Source organism: Scophthalmus maximus, chromosome 5 (assembly GCF_022379125.1).
Source record: "Scophthalmus maximus strain ysfricsl-2021 chromosome 5, ASM2237912v1, whole genome shotgun sequence".
NCBI classification, from domain to species: domain Eukaryota; kingdom Metazoa; phylum Chordata; class Actinopteri; order Pleuronectiformes; family Scophthalmidae; genus Scophthalmus; species Scophthalmus maximus.
Window position 1 is genome coordinate 9,225,353 of NC_061519.1, and position 17,182 is coordinate 9,242,534.

At 42.1% G+C, this 17,182-nt stretch overlaps 1 protein-coding gene across 2 annotated transcripts; it reads left to right on the forward strand.

The window, feature by feature from the left end:
* Positions 1-989: 989 nt before the first annotated feature.
* Positions 990-16,902, forward strand: cop1 (COP1 E3 ubiquitin ligase). 2 transcript variants are annotated; one of them, XM_035633449.2, is made up of 20 exons: positions 994-1,734; positions 1,900-1,959; positions 2,893-2,990; positions 3,803-3,867; positions 3,954-4,073; positions 7,234-7,302; positions 7,521-7,580; positions 8,185-8,270; positions 8,433-8,496; positions 8,808-8,922; positions 9,800-9,935; positions 10,282-10,425; positions 11,462-11,570; positions 11,988-12,069; positions 12,186-12,302; positions 13,134-13,251; positions 13,749-13,873; positions 14,709-14,869; positions 15,122-15,166; positions 15,760-16,902. In XM_035633449.2, exons 1-20 carry the CDS (start codon positions 1,376-1,378, stop codon positions 15,775-15,777), a joined length of 2,151 nt encoding a protein of 716 aa, XP_035489342.1. In that variant the 5' UTR covers positions 994-1,375; the 3' UTR covers positions 15,778-16,902. The 2 variants fall into 2 exon arrangements, with proteins under 2 accessions (XP_047187752.1, XP_035489342.1); XM_047331796.1 differs by lacking the exons at positions 14,709-14,869; positions 15,122-15,166; positions 15,760-16,902 and adding an exon at positions 14,474-14,677 and having other exon boundaries at positions 990-1,734.
* The last annotated feature ends 280 nt before the right edge of the window (positions 16,903-17,182 follow it).

Consider the following 17,182-nt stretch of genomic DNA (forward strand, 5'->3'; position numbering starts at 1 on the left):
ACATTCCCCGGATATATAGCCATCCAACAAGCCTTTGGTTCAGTCAAGTAACGATAGCTAGCTAACCGCTAGCTAACCGCTAGCTAATAAAATATAACCACAGCCAGATTCCACTCATTAAATTCATAATGGGTGTGTTCGATTTACAGAAGGTGTACAAACGATCAAACATTGACAATAGTATTAGTGGCAGTGGGGGGGGGGGGGGGGGGGGGGGCAAATCAAATTCTGCTAAGGGCCCCATATAGGCTAGGGCCGGCTCTGGAAATCATCATAATATCCTTCAAGAGAAACCAGTGTCTGTGGCGCTCAGTTACTTTGTTTAATGTACATTTGATAATCTAAGATTTAATCATAACATTCCTTTAAGTTTCTGAGAGGAACTTATCATTTTAATGTGATAGTTGAACCTTCTAAGTCTTCGTGTGATCTTATGATTATCAAGTTCGCTGATACATTGATCTTTTATCTCTTTTGATTTCCATGGCTAAATGTAATCAGGATGACTTCTGACAGCAGATGGTGAACCATGACCTCGAAAACTGACAGTCTTTACACTGAGAGGCCAAAATAGGACACAACTCTACAATAAATGTTCCTTTCCTTTTTTTCTATCCTTCTCTAGATAGATAGATATTACTCGTTTAGTTGTGGAGCTGAATTGCATGGCTATGGGCACTTGTTTGAGCTGGTGTACTGGATTCATTTTCTTAGGCAAAATGATCTCAACTATGTAGTTGCTTTTCCTAAGATTTCCGTAGCATCATGCATATGCGGTTGAAAGCTGAGAAAAAAAAATAGCAAGTGCGCCTTTGAGTTGAAATATTTTGTCTCATTGTCCTGTTTCAAAGGTCAAAAGAGAAACTGCTCATGATGGAATCAAGCAGTTTGGTTATACAAATGGAGGGGGGACAATATCAAACTTTGCAGTGTCGTTCATGTCCACCAGCGTAGTTAAACTCCTTCCCGCTAGGGGGCGGTAACTGACGGCCAGGGGCACCCTGGGTAATCGAGGAAACTCAATGCGATCCCTGTCCGGCTAAGAGACCTAGCCGGCTAATCTCCCGAACAACGCAGTTGTGGTGGTTCGCGTCCGTTTCGGTGTTCGTGTCTGTTTGCCTTTTTTGCACTGCCCACATTTTCTAATACGCCGTCAGTGACAGAAGTCGAAGCAGGGCTGCAACGCGCGCGTTTTAAGCGCGCCGGGCGTTTCGGCCACTGTCGCCTTTTCCCAGGATGCTAGCGCTCAGGCGAGCCAGCTTAGCTAGCCCGACCCGCTAAAGCGGCCACACAAGCAGCGCTCGGCCGGATGCTTTGAGCAGCAACGCCGCGGACTTCGGGGAGCTTTTCTTTCCTTCTCGGCCCCTTTGCCGCGATGTCAGGCAGCCGGCCGCAGCAGAGCGCCGGCGGGGCCGGTTCGGTGCCCAGCACGAGCAGCAGCGGCGGCGGCGGTGGGAACTCGAACGGCGGCGGCGGCGGCAACGCCGTCACGAGCAATGGCAACAACTCTGGAAACGTCGTGCCCACCCGGACGCTCGCAGCAGCGGCGGCGGCGGCCGGCGAGGGCGCCCTGGCGGTGCCAAATCTGGCCGCCGTGCCGTCGCCCCGCGGCGGGTTCGCCTCTCTGAGCAGACCCTCCGTGTCCTCCGGCGGCAGAAAGAGATCCCTCCACCAAGCACCTTTATACAACGGCCTCTTGAATTCCTACGAAGACAAAAGCAACGACTTTGTCTGGTTAGTTGTTTTGTATTTGAAAGCACAGTTAGACGTAGAGAAACTGCTGCGGGGGGGCGGGGGCGGGGGGGTTGATGTGCGCATGCAGGGTGTTGAGAAGCTAACCGTTAAGTTTGAGCTCTGGAGGTCGACTCGCACCTAACACGACTTTCTTTGCCCTTCCAGTCCCATTTGCTTCGAAATGATCGAGGAGGCGCACATGACGAAGTGCGGCCACAGTTTCTGGTGAGTGTTCAGTCGTGACAGAGGCAAACTGTATGAAGGTTGTGTGAGAAAAGGGAGGCGCTGCTCGGACGCACCGTGTGTATCAGTGATGCCCACAGGCGGGGACGGAGGTGGGCAACGACTTTCCAACAAGCTCCGAGACTCGTCTTGGCCATAAAAAGTTACATCCTTCCATCTTCTACCGCTTTATCCATTTAAGGGTCACGGGGTCGCTGGAGCCAATCCCAGCCTACATTGGGCGAGAGGCGGGGTTCACCCTGGACAGGTCGCCAGCCTATCACAGGGCCACATACAGAGACGGACAACCAATCACTCTCTCATTCACACCTACAGTCAATTTAGAGTCTTCAATTAACATAATCCCATTCTGCAAGTCTTTGGACTGTGGGAGGAAGCCGGAGAAGCCGGAGAGAACCCACGCATACACAGGGAGAACATGCAAACTCCACACAGAAAGGCCCTGGTTATGCAAGTCTTTGGACTGTGGGAGGAAGCCGGAGAGAACCCACGCATACACAGGGAGAACATGCAAACTCCACACAGAAAGGCCCTGGTTGGCATGACCAGGGATTCGAACCCAGAGCCTTCTTGCTGTGGGGCGATAGTGCTAAGACCACCGCTAGACCACCGTGCAGCCCCCATAAAAAGATATGCTATGGTAAAACCAAACATGTCTTTCACAGTTCCCACTTCCACAAACAAAAAAACAACATTAGCATCATCGACAGGTGCATGTTGTTTCCCTTGCAAACAAGTATTAGTATGTTTAGATGATTTAGACTGGTGCAAATAATTCAGAGAAGTCCAAATTTGTCCGTGCATTACATGGCTTCACACTTAACGTAGCTTGATCACTGGTAGTCTGGGCTGTACTCATGTCACTGTTTCCAGTCGTTTCCACAGTTCATTTCGGGTTTTCTCCCCTCGCTGCAGTTTCAAGTGCATCCGCCAGAGCCTGGAGGACAGCAACAGATGTCCCAAGTGTAACTATATCGTGGATAATGTAGATCAGCTTTATCCAAACTTTCTTGGTAGGTATTGCAACTCGGAAGACTGATATTTTTTATTTCTGACCTACTTTGCTCTTCTGCTCCTTTCACCTCACCCCAAAAAAAGTTCTGCAGTTTTAAGTATTCTCACACTTCTGCTCAAAGTGACTTCTGTTTTTGCATGTTAACACAACGGTGGACATCTTTTTATATAATAATCCTAAACTCAGATAATCTGAATTAATTAGGTTGGAATTTTATCTAACGCTTAATGCCACAGTGAAATCCTATATATTTTGGATGAAGTTAAGATAATGATAATAGTCTGCAAAAGTGTAAAAACTTCTCGTGTCATCAGGACTTGAATATGTCATTTGTCAACATTTGAACAAATACATGTTGTTTTGCTGCTCAAATCTCATTAAGGTTCCACCTGCAGCCTTAGCCATTCTTAAATGAAGCTGTTCTGCCCTTTATCCATTAGAATCTTAAAGTAAAGTCTCACTAGAATCCCAGTGGATTGCTTGGTAAATAAAATATTAATAATCCAGAATTTATGTTTTAAAATCCTGAGGAGGACAGACTCCAGTGAAAGTGCATCAGTGTTGATAGAAAGTACCCACATGTCTTCTTAAAAAGGATTTAATGAAACTTAGTTTTGACATTTAATGACTTTTGCCATTGGTTCTTTCGAAGAGTATGTCAAGTGAATCAAATTAACTGCCTCACCTCAAAGTGTCATAGGTCTATTGTGGAAGTTACTCTGTGATAAACTGTTTCTGTTGTTTACTTACATCACCTCTCCCATTCACCCCTTCTCCACCGGGCTCTCCACCCAAACTCCCGTGTTCCAGTAAACGAGCTGATCCTTAAACAGAAACAAAGGTCGGAGGAGAAGAGACTAAAATTAGATCATCCTGTAAGTACAGTGCATTCAAAACTCACACTCACTTTAAAAGGAAATCCATAAAGTGTCTTTTACTGATCCATGTCTCTGACTTCCAGAACGGGTCCAGGTGGCAGGTCTTCCAGGATGTTTTGAGTCCAGACCAAGAGAACTTGGACCTGGCCAATGTCAATCTGATGCTGGAGCTCCTGGTTCAGAAGAAGAAGCAGCTGGAGGCGGTAAGAAGGCGGCTGTGGCTGGACAGACATGTGTTTAATCTTTGGTCCCCGCTAGAGCTGTAACAGTTAATCGACTGCTAAATTAATCGCTACCTATTTTGATAATCGATTAATCAAGTAGTTTTTATGGGGGGGAAAGAGTCAAAAACCCTCTGATTTCAGCTTCTTAAATGTGAATGTTTTCTGGTTTCTTTGCTCCTCTATGACAGTAAACCAGACAGTATGACCAGTAAAATCTTTGGTGTGTGGAACACAAACATCATCTTGGGGTTTTGGGAATCACGATTGACATTTATTCGCAATATTCCATGTTAAAGGGTGTGATAGTCATTGATGACTCATAGCATGTTAGTCCACGATGAAGGAGGAAGATACAGAGTCACTTGCCAAATGCGAGATTCACACAAAGTTGATTGGGATCAAGCAACGATAAAATGTCCAAAAGAATAAAATTACCACGTGGTTATTAAAGGTTAACAAGTGAATAATGGACGGCACAGTGTCGCCTCACACCAGACGGATTCTGGGTTTTAATCTACTTGCGTACTTCCTTCAAAGTTTCACCATAATCACTTCCAAAAGCAACGCTGGAAGTTTTTTCCGTGCATGACAGCACTAGATTGTCTACAGTCTGAGTGTTGATTTATTGATGTTATAGTTTTTCTGTGAACGTGGTCGTATTTGTGACGGAGGACAGCACGAGCCGTAACACCTCTGGTAATCACATTATCCAGCAGTTGTGCCACAGCTTTAAGGCTGCATCGAAGAGTTGTTGAGTCATATAATAATAATAATAATATATTTGATTTATAAAGCGCTTTTCATGCACCCAAAGCGCATATGAAATGGTATTATTCAGTTATCTCCCAACTTGGCCCTTTGGACAAAAGCGTAAGTGTGTTTACTGGTTTACACACTGACACACTTGTAGCACGCCACATCCCCTTTTTTCCCCCCTGTCTTTGTCAGTGCGTGTGACATGAAAACAAGTCACGTGAAAGGAGAAGTTTGAGCCGCAACCTTTCCAGTTTTGAAATTGAACTTGCGTCACATAAGAGGACACATTTCACTGTCTGCTCTTGAACTGCAAACAAACCCACTACAACATAGAACTTTAGAACCGGCAAGTTTTCTGTCTTGGGAAATCACTTCCCAATAGAGGGGTTTCAGACTGTATTCTGGCAGAGCACATTTAAATGAGCTCCCAGAATTGGTCTGTGTCCCAGGCTATGCATATGAAGGTCTGCACTCGTTAATAGAACAAACAGAGAACCTCATCATAAACTGCAAGTGTAAATTATGTTTATATTAACAGTTCTCCCAAATCAGTATAGAAGTCAACTGTCATATTCTCCGACTCAGTGGAGCAGAGTTACTAGCTCAGCAGTTTGGGAGGAAGGGAGAAACGTTTAGCAAGCAAATTAAGACATCATAATGATGTCACCATCGTCTTTTATTACTGAACGAAAGGCATCATCACCTTTTATTTATTCAATGTTCAATATCAGTCTGTCAGATCACAAGGCTCAGCGAAGGTCAAAATAGACTCTTGCTGTCTTCATGCAGGAATATTTTCACCCCTGAAATATACCACGTATGTTTCTAGGCTTACGCGGTGAAGCTTTGTTACTTAATGTGATAGACTGGAGACATGGGCCGACCACCGACACTATACATTTACACGTTAATCTGTTTTTAATATCAACTGTGCTATAAGCCCTTACTGTATGCAGATGAAATGATTTTTAAGGAAGGCTAGCTGGGGAATAGACTTTTACCTAGTATCCTAAAGTGGCCGCCGCAGCAGATTTGTGAAGGACATTGTTTTGTGGAGTCTGTGAAAATGCCGGTAAGTGTTGATAATGTGGGATTGTCAGTGTTTATGTCCCCTGGGTGCTGGCTCTGTTACCTGTGATAATTGGCACTTTGGAAAACATTTGAATCAGGCATTCAGTTTCTCCATTTTCATTTACAATATATCTATAACACATTTTGTGTTATAGATATATTGTACTGTTACACAGAGCCTTGTTTGGTTTTCTGCAGGATACTATGGTTTGTATTAAAGCAAAGGAGCCAGGTGAAATTTCTGATTGCCTATGTTCTACACTAACACGACTTCTTACTGCCCGTCTGTCTTTCACAGTGATAACTTGGGCAGTTTTAATTCCAGTTTGGATTCAACTTGGCAAATTGGTTTGGATTAGGATCAGGACCAGCGCTTCTTTTACTTGAATTTTGTCATCTGTCAATGGTCAAGGTTACAACATCAAAAGTTTTAGCCTGGGAAATACTTTGAAAGCACATATATACATACATATGCAACTTAAAGGTCTTTCAGTCATATATTGTATTGATAAATATTTACTCGTATTCTTTGCTGATAATAAGCCATTTAAGATGTGATTTATAATATGGGTAACAATGGGGGAAAAGGGGGGATTGGCAAGTGTTGCATTTCCCACGTTTGTAGTTTGATTCAGCTGTGGCAAATCTGAAATCTAAAGTAGCGGCATCCACTTCTTCTCTCCGCCTTTCGTGTTTCACGTTCACGGGAACATCTGCAGTGGTTGTTGTAGCTGATCTTTCCTGGTATTTGTATTGGTTTAAACTACTTTTCTTTTTTTAATTACAAGTTAAGAGCATCAGTCCAAAATACGTATGTTTTCGGCTTCCTGCCCGCCATTCATTTTGTCACGACGGGCATTTAAACGCACAAGAAACACGTAGCCACAGTGTTCACATGTTGTCTGCTTTAGAATTGAATGACACACTTTCTCTATTTGTGGCTCCTGTTGTCTCAGATATGAGATGAGCACTTTGGTGTCATGGTGATTCTGTTTGGTACTTTCATACGTCTCTACAGATGTATAACATTTTCATTAAATGACAAACAAAAAAGGCAGAACCGAATAATTGACTTTACTCAAATGCAAAATAATTGTGTTGATTGTGAATCTACAGACTGTGTACTAGAGATGAATAATTAATTTTTATTTTACCGTTTGCAAGGGGGGGAAAAGATGTAAGAAATGAAATGGACCAAAAGACTAAAGATTTGTTCATCCGTCTCATTATCTCATTGGTGGTTAAGCAGACTGTTCTGTGGCTTGTACTTGCATTGTGATTAAAGTATGCACTTTGTCTGTCTCTCCACTAGGAATCTCAAGCGGCTCAGAGACAGATCCTCATGGAGTTCCTCAAAGAAGCCAGAAGAAACAAGAGAGAGGTGCATTTGTTAAAAAAAGCTAAAGCTACATTTAACCGTACAGAGCTCTTGTCCAGTTATATATAGAGCGACCAGTTGGCATATGTAAAAAATATTTATGTACTGGAGATAAGTCAACTTTTAAAGATTTTAATTACTTGTTAAATAGCTATATGTCATGATAAATTAAAATAAAATGGCAGGCTGGCGTACTCATGTGTTTTTGGCTCCGTCAACAGCAACTGGAGCAGCTACAGAAAGAGCTCAACTTCCTTGAGGAGGACATCAAGCGTGTTGAGGTAAAGAAACGCCAAACTCTTCCCACTTCCCCGAGCATAAACCTCGAAACTGTGAGGTGGAAGGAGAAGAGTGAGTCAAAGATTCACGGGGAGAGGCAAAGCTGCACATTGGTGTTTTATAAACATTGGGAGCTAGTCATTGTAGTGTGGCCGGCTTCTAAACACGGGTCAGCGGCAGTAGTTTATGAAGGAAATGTATGAAAACCTTTAGAGACTGATGGCAGAATTTGTGTCAAGATTTAGGTGTCTCTCTCCGGGTCATACTCTGAACACATGGGCTGGAGGATACACATACTTTCATTTTCTGAATCAGAAAATGCTTATTAATCCTCTAAAGAAATCAAAGAATATAGATGCTCCCGATATTTCCAAAAAACAAAAGGTTTCAGGTTTGACTGAGGAGGGACTCGCAGTGTTGGACTTTGTCAAATCTGTGAACCGAAGATGTTTTACCAAGTTGTAATTCTCATGGGGAAGTTAGACCGGAAGTACGCGTGAATATTATGGAACTGTGTAATGTTGCGAAATGGCTGGAGCCATTCATCATCATCGCAGCTGGAGGAAGACAAACTTGTTTTTTTTTTCTTTCTGTGTCATCTTCCAGGAAATGAGCGGGCTGTACTCCCCAGTGATGGAGGCAGAGTGCACAGTGCCCAATGTGGAGGCTCCCTCACCCTCACCCTCACCCAGGTACAGCCGAACCCTTATTGATGCCTATGTTTTACCTTTTGTCCTATAACAACTAATGTGTCTTTATGAAGCAGATACTTGGCAAAATATATCAACAAGCACATACATACTGTATACACGTCAATCATTTGTCTCACATGTCTGTTTTGTTTTGTTGAGTAGCTGCAGCAGTATTATTGAGCCACCAGACTACAGCCAGCCTCCAGGATTTGGTGGAACAACCCAGGTAAGTCAAAGAAACACACACTCAGTTTGGCTTATTACTGTTTGTACTGTGTGATCTCTGCCTATGTCTTTGATATTGTCAGTATCTTGTTAAATAACTATTTATTGGAATATCTCTTATTAGAAAATGTTTTTTATAAAATCGTCAGCGACTTTAAAGTTTTGGATATTTAACAAACGGGTCTCTCAAGTGTAGGTGTACATTTCATTGTAGTGTTCACATAAAAATCACAAAAGAATGCTCAGTAAAACTATTAATAGCTCTTAAACCGAAGGAATGTTAGCGTGATCAGACTGTACTGTTCCTTCCAGGGGAAACGACAGACCTGGTACAACAGCACCCTGGCGTCGAGGAGAAAGAGGCTGACGGCCCACTTCGAGGATCTAGAACAGTGCTACTTCTCCAACAAGATGTCTCGCATCACAGGTACGAAACCTCCGGAGGACGGTGTCGCTTACTTTCTTTAAGTAAAGACCACATTTACCACAAACTCGCTGTTGTACAAATTTTGTGGAGAGATGTCTCAGCTCTTATCTTTGGAAGATTGACACCATCATCCTTTATTCAGTACCTGGTAAAGCTAGGATTTTTTAGCTTTACCAGATTCTGAATAAAGGATGATGGTGTCAATCTTGTTTTGTTTTTTTTGGTTATTATTTGAATTTGAGGACAATCATTATTTATGAAGCTCCTTCAACTTTTCGATATGGGTTAGGGTAACCGCAGTTGGACCCAGCGTGTGAAAGCCCTGTAATTGGAATGGGATCTCAGACTGTTGGACCCCACTGCACGTCATGTGCCACACAAACCAACTGCCGAACTCAAACCAAATGTCCTCAGACTATAACTTTATAATATAAATATTAGAGCCCAAACGATACGGATTTTGGGGGACCGATGCCGATATCTATATTAGGGAGTACAACATTTCCGATACCGATACATAAATAAAAAAAGAAAACTCAAATACAACCAAATATTTAGAAAATAATAATAAAATAAGCATGATTTATTTAACGTAAAATGTAAACATAAATGCATTATTTTCCCCTACATTGTTGATTCTGTACGATAAAAGATTTATTATCGGTAAACATAAGCGCTGATGCTGATATGTTTGTGAAAAGCTTGCATCGACCGATATTATCAAGCCAACCGATATATCGGTCGGGCTCCAATAAATATTGCAAAAACAAAGTTGTCAGCTCTCACAGATTAATATGTAACACTTTTATTTAGCTACTGCTCAGTGTCATATATGTATTAAGGGTGTATTGACAATATGTGTTCCTGGTGTTTTCAGACGAGGGCAGAAACCTGAACCAGCTGGATGATTTCATGGAGTGTTTGTCCAAGTTCACTCGCTACAACTCGGTGCGGCCGCTGGCCACCCTCTCCTACGCCAGCGACCTGTACAACGGCTCCAGTATCGTCTCCAGGTAATGAAAAGAAAAAGACTCCGCTTTCCTGTCGGACTCAAAACACTCAGATTGTTCAGGTTAGACCAAAGACAAAATTCATACTGTCCTTTATTTTATTTAAATGATGATAGTATTACAGAATTTTGGTGAATTAAATTTGCCGTTTTCATTTCCCAAGGTGTTAATAAATCATGTTATGAGGCTGACAGCACAGTTTCTCCCTTACGTACTTAAAAATAGCCATTTAGAAATGAATTGTATTAAATTCTTCCAGCCCAGTATCTTATCCAGTATCCAGAGTAAGGACTGATCTTGATCGGCCCACTCACCATCTCCGACTGTGTTCTTCACGCTTGTGTTCCAGTATTGAGTTTGACCGTGACTGTGACTACTTTGCCATTGCCGGCGTGACAAAGAAGATCAAGGTGTTTGAGTATGGCACCGTGATCCAGGACGCAGTAGACATCCACTACCCCGTCAACGAAATGACCTGCAACTCCAAAATCAGGTAGGGGGAATCATGTCTTCACTGCGCATGCCTCTTGTCAGATCCCACCAGTGTAGTGTTCAGCAGCGGTGCTGATCTCTTATTTTTACCAGGGGAGTGTTCAAGAAAGCAGCACTAATAAACTCTAAAAAAAACGCAGCCTCGAAGATCAGTTGAATTTCGATACTATGACTCACCATCGAACCACGTCTCTTCTGGATTTTTCAATGAGGGAACTGAAATTGTGGAAAACCCATTTTGTCCTATAGGTTTCAAACCTTTAAGTTGACTCAGCACAATGAATCATCATGTCCCTTAAGCGTGACCAATCACAACAGGAGAAATAATTGTTCATTGATCAGTGCCTCATCTGTTTAAAGCTTCAGTTTTTTTTTCTACAGTAATATACAGTAAATGTTGGAGTGCAGGGAAAGTGATTCACAACCTGACATGGATTAAATTCTGAGAGGAGGATGAAGCCTTGATGTGTGGCCTCTGTTTTTAAACTGAGAACAGCCTGATCATTAAAGTGGAAAGGTTGGTAAAGAAAGGCCTCAGGATTTTGGTTCTTCTTCTCCTAATGCATATGGACTATGTAAATGAGAAAATGAATCGCCCTATCTGAAGCTTCTTCAGGCTCCGCAGGAGACAGAAGTCCTGCCAGCGAGCAGGTTGTGTTCAGTTTCCACTGGAACTTGGTTAAAGAGTTCATCTCAAGATAAACAAACTGAGTTTTCACTTAATCTTCTTTCTGGAGTTCCACCACTGCTTTCCACATTTCCATTAATAAAATTTCTTTGATTATTTCATGGTGTGACAAAAGCCTTCAGACATCTGACATCCCATAACAGCTCTAAAAGTAATAAGAATATACTGTATCCATGTTGCTGTTTTACTTCAGTTGAGCAGACGTGTATAGGTTCATGTTTGACAACATCCTCCTTCTGTAGCAAAGATATGTAAAACATACTCATCCAAAAGAATCTGAGTCTGAAGCAGTTATTGAGCAAGTGGCTCCCTGTGAATTGAAACTAATGGCGGCCTTGTTTTCTTGTAGCTGTATCAGCTGGAGCAGCTATCACAAAAACCTTCTGGCCAGCAGTGACTACGAGGGCACTGTCATCTTGTGGGACGGATTCACCGGCCAGAGGTCCAAAGTCTATCAGGTATGATACCTTGGTGATAAGGGTCATTGTTTATTGGAATTCTTGTTAAAGATTCCAGGATTCCAAATACTTCTTTGTCTCTATATATTGACTTTATATGCACAGAGCAGAACAGATGACACTCAAGAATAAAAGAATAAAAAAGTCTGATTTAAAAGGAGATTCTGAAGATCACAGTTCATGAAATTAAAAAGAGTTTTAAAAAAGCACTCATGCGAAAAAATAAATGCATTATGGTTTTAAAATGACGATAATATAGTTCAGCGCAATAATATCTGGTACAATGTATCGTGCAACAAAAAGTAGTTATTGTGACTGGCCTAGAATAAAGCAGTACATTCTCATGGGATGCTTTAAGGTTTAAAATATTGATTTCATCAATGGCTCTTTCAAGTTTTCCTCCTCTTTTTTTCTCAGGAACATGAAAAGAGGTGTTGGAGCGTTGACTTCAATCTGATGGACCCCAAGCTCTTGGCGTCCGGTTCTGACGATGCTAAAGGTGACCGAGGTTTACCACAAAGCTGGATCCTCTTCCAGCTCCTCCTCTTCATTAATCTGTAATTTGAACTCGTGGTCTAAATATTCTCGTGTCTTGTCTTTTTTTTTTCTTTCTAGTGAAGTTATGGTCAACCAATCTCGACAACTCGGTGGCCAGCATCGAGGCCAAGGCCAATGTCTGCTGTGTTAAATTCAGTCCAACCTCAAGGTATCACCTGGCCTTTGGTTGCGCAGGTAAGTGTTAGTGACGGGCTTTTCTCTCGTCTTTGTCCTCATTTAACTGTTGGTTAGTTTAATATGAGAAACTTTGCTGTGTCCAAATCTCTAACAGAGTGTAAAAGCAGGTTTACAGGTTACATCACAAGGTCAGACCCAGGCCAAACAATCAGCTCGGTTGAATTAAGATTTTAAAAGATACTGAATTGTTAAAAAACAAAGAATTCGTTCACCACATACAAAGAAACGTGTTTTTCCCTCTTTGAGCTGTATCATTATTGTTGCGTCCTGCCCTGGGTGAGGACCCACACACATCACACCGCTGATGCAGTATTCCCTTCTAGAACCATAACATTTTTTCCTTCTGTCACAGACTCTGGCGGTCCAGACAAACTTCTGAAAACTATTTATTACCTTTCCAGCGGGGAATTAGAAGTATTCTGTTGTACCTAGATAAATCCTTCAAGAAACTTAATATCGGATGAACGGAGCAGCTGTGAATTGCCGGATTCATTACCCAATTCCGTTTTGTCTCTGAGGTCCAAGTCCATAAAGTCTGGAGGAAGGGAGAAAGAAGGTGCCCTGTCTTGAACTGTGAATTGTTGTTTTACTGTCTTGAGTAAACGCCACTGGGCAGCAGAGCAGAGAGAACGCGGCCTGTCAGAAACACATTTTAGCAAATGTGAACAAAGGTGTTGTACCGCCATTTTACTCTGGCCGCCGGCCTTTGTGGTTACTGGATGTAGCTGATACTTTGAGTCGATTTCAGTTTTTGAGGACAACTTGCTCATATACAACAGTGTTCTCTCCCCTCTAAAAACAATCCATTGTCTTGTCGTGTTTTTTCAGACCACTGTGTCCATTACTACGACCTGCGCAACACCAAGCAGCCAATCATGGTGTTCAAAGGTCACAGGAAGGCCGTGTCCTACGCCAAGTTTGTCAACGGAGACGAAATTGTTTCCGCGTAAGTCTGAGCTATAGTTAAAAATGGTAACTGGACTATATTTATATAGCGCTTTTCTAGTAGTATTGACCACTCAGAGCGTTTTACAGGACAAATCACATTCACACACATTCATAAAGCGCTGCTGTTTACTGCTCTTTTTCTGTCACAGCCATACACATTAGTACACTGTCAGAAGAAACGTCAGAGGCAATTTAGGGTTAAGTGTCTTGCCCAAGTGCACAACGGCATGCGGACTAGGAGCAGCAGGAACAGAACCTTTGCGTTAGTGGACGACAGGGAAGGGCAATCTGGCCAAAAGATCGTACGATCGAATCACAATCCCCGAACTGAATCACAATTTTTTGGGGACCATCTAGGCTATCCAAAAAAACAAACAAGTGAGCGTCTCATGGAAAAAGACAAATAACAATAAAATGTCCTTTGACCTGGAACCAGCAGTTGAAGGTTGTACCACACACTACTGACACTTAATTTATTCCCTTCTGAATTGTCAGCTCAACAGACAGCCAGCTGAAGCTGTGGAACGTCAACAAAACCCACTGTCTGCGCTCCTTCAAGGGTCACATCAACGAGAAGAACTTTGTGGGCCTCGCTTCCAACGGAGACTACGTCGCCTGTGGTGAGTGTTTGACTCGGAATTAGGGGTCGATCGATTATCGGTGCTGAAATTCACCATTTTTATGTTTATCGGTATCGACCATTTTTAAGCCGATTTGCCGATAAGATCATTTCATCATAAAATGCGTTACTTTGGCTCTGATGCAGCCGCAGTCACTACTCTCTAGATTTTAGATGTCCCGTCCATGTTTGATTGTTTGTTCAACTTCATAGTAAAGCTGCTGATAGCTCCCTGCATTTTTTGTGTTAAGATCATGTTGAAAGGTTCTGTGAATTAAGGCATTTCAACAAAGTTTTGTGTTAAGACTTTGTTTTATTCCAAATTTTGATACTTTTTGACACTCTTTTACTGCAGACAAATATCGGTTTCATATATCGTTTGCTGCCTCTTAGATTACTAATAATTCATGCAGGGGCACCACTGCAAAAAATGTGTGAAGTGTATAGCAGTGATTCTCAACTGGTGGGTCACAGGGCCATTTTGAGTGGGTCGCGGAGACAACAAAAAATGTATCATAAATGATATAAACCACAACACACAACAAATCTATGGAATAACATAAAAGAAAAACATTTTTGATGCAGCGCTTTTATTTTGAAGGACACACGTTTGCCAGCAAGTGCCATGCGTCAGGGTAACACGCGCTTTCAGAAATTTGGGTCACGTCTTCATGTCTAAGGCAAAAGGTGGGTCTTGATGCTAGACCAGTTGAGAAACACTGGTGCAGAGGAAAATCTGAAGCTGCTCACCATGGATTCATGATCACTAGATGTCAAATTCATTCCCTTTTCTGAAAATAACCGCAATTAAAACTTTACAATTTATGTTTGTGCAGGCAGCGAGAACAACTCCCTGTACCTTTACTACAAAGGACTTTCCAAGACACTGTTGACATTCAAGTTTGACACGGTGAAGAGTGTCCTGGACAAAGACAAGAAGGAAGACGACACAAATGAGTTTGTCAGTGCCGTCTGCTGGAGGGCCCTGCCGGATGGAGTGAGTCATTATTTATCATCATTACTACACTGTTGTTGACTTTGATATACGACACAGAATATTAAACCAACCAGTTTGTGCTCCTGCTATACAGATCAGGTCGAAAGAAAAATACATATTGGGTTATCTTGCGTTTCTCTAAATTGTACAGTTTAATCCAAATAAACGAATTGCACTATGACCGTTCTGTAGGTAATTCTCTATTCAAGCATAAACTGTGTTGTGTTTAAATATTAATATTTTGTTTTTCAGGAGTCAAATGTGCTGATCGCTGCAAACAGTCAAGGGACAATCAAGGTTTGCATTTTAAACTGTGTTTATAAAAGTGTGTATATACACAGTGACTTGTTAAAACAGTCAGTTGGCGTAAATCTGGCAGCTGTTTTGAAAGAGAAAGGTTGACATGGTTGCTTGAAAAATGACAGACATTTTTACTAGATTTTTTGACGGTTAACACATCTTTTCAGATCTAATATAACCTGCTTTCCAAATGTAATAGGGAGAAAAAGGGTCCAGGTGTAAACTTTGAGAAGGATTTAGTTTGGGGGGCTAATAAAACGCTGTTCACTGTCAGAGATTACAAATCAAAATGATCTGCATAGTTATATACCGCAATGGTAGAATATATTTCTGTGACCTGGTTGAACTGCACCTTTTTACATTCTATCAAAACTAACAGTCGTTTTAGAGGTACGTGAAGGGTCGACATAGTATACGGAACCGAGCAAAGAGGATTTTCCTGCTTTGGGTGAACACTTGGTCTGTATTATTAAAAGTTAATACTGGCCTTCTGCGCTCTCTATATACATTTTTAAATGTCACCTGTCAAACGACTGTGCTCATTCTAAACTGTAGCTGATGTAACGCGTCTGTCTTTTCTCTCCACGCAGGTACTTGAGCTTGTGTGAACGCCCACCATGTCTTCAGCGGGCGATAGAACCATCAGCCTCTGTCCGTCTCGGAGAGGATCAGTCGGATGCAGGGACAAGTGGAGCAGCCTGCTGAATTAGGAAACCCCTACATTAACCTGCAGAGCTGAAACAAACTGGATCCGTCTTATTTTTAATGAGCTCCACCTTGTTTCGTACGGCGGTAAAAGACTTTGGACGCGTACAATCGGTATAGCGGGAGCGGATGTGCGATCGTTTTACAGCAGCAAGACGAGGACCTAGCTGGGGGCACAGAACGGAACAAGGAGACTTACATACAAACATATTTGTTTATCAGCTACAATAGAAACAACTCTTTATGGTTTTAGGTCATATCAGAACTTGTACCTTTTTAATTAAGCTGTCGCTCTTTGAGGGTACATCCAGCCAAACGACACCAGTGTGATGCATTTCCCCCTTTTAAAAGGCCAAAGCACAAGACAAAATGACACGCAAAGATTATGTTTTCACGTGAAGCTTTTAAACCCCTAACCCTCCACATTGTGTGTCAACCTACAGCCCCCGCCCCATTCCCCCTTTGTGTACTTTTGTGTTTTTCAGATTGGGAGAAAGCAGTTTTAATAAATATGACTTGAATTTCATTCTGTCAAAACGTATCATCACTTCGTTTTCCGGCTCGAGAGTTTAGGATGTGAGGTGGCGAAGTCGAGGAAGACCAGCGAATTATGGACAGGAGAAAACTGCTGATTCGTTCTTATCACGATCGGGAAAAAAGGAGATTTCACCTTTGTCTGTAATCACAGTGATTCTCATGTAACTGCAGGTCCACAATGCATTATCGAACTGGATTTTGTTTTGTTTTTGTTCCAGGTATGCGAGCTGTTTGTTGCTTATTGAAAACCTCACAATCCTATTTTGTAAGGTAGCAACGGAGATTGTCTTCACATTTGCAATTTGAAACATCTGAACTGAGCTCCATCGCGACGTCGGGCAAACCGCTGTCAGTTTCTGTTAAGAGTGGTGATCCATTTTGACATGGAGGGGATTTGGTAAACACCGCCAAGACCCACCTGTTTTATGATAACTGAGTGAGAGAGGTGTTTTGTATTTGTATAACTGAATAAATTATTTCGTAACAAAAAATGTTTGCGTTTGACTTTTCACGTTTTGGTCATATTTTTTTACTCAATACTTTTGGCATTTTTAGGTTTCTCCTGAGTGTGCTTGTGTGACTTAAGTTATGTGTTTACTGTTGGTAATGGCTCTCGTATGGGGAGTTTGAACCTTGTAAATCTGTTCAATCTGCAGTCTCCCAGAACACGCCTGTATTAGCTTGAACACCAGAGAGTCACAAAATGTTGTTTACACCGGGGCTATTGTACGTCGTGTGAAACCTATTACTGTGGGAGACGTCTGCTGTGGC

What these genes read in the sequence shown, in the direction of transcription:
- cop1 (XM_035633449.2), top strand. Translation starts at nt 1,376, where the DNA reads ATGTCAGGCAGCCGGCCGCAGCAGAGCGCCGGCGGGGCCGGTTCGGTG. An exon ending in CCAGAAGAAACAAGAGAGAG is followed by an intron (nt 7,303 to 7,520) that starts GTGCATTTGTTA and finishes CTCCGTCAACAG; the next exon opens with CAACTGGAGCAGCTACAGAA. An exon ending in AGGACATCAAGCGTGTTGAG is followed by an intron (nt 7,581 to 8,184) that starts GTAAAGAAACGC and finishes GTCATCTTCCAG; the next exon opens with GAAATGAGCGGGCTGTACTC.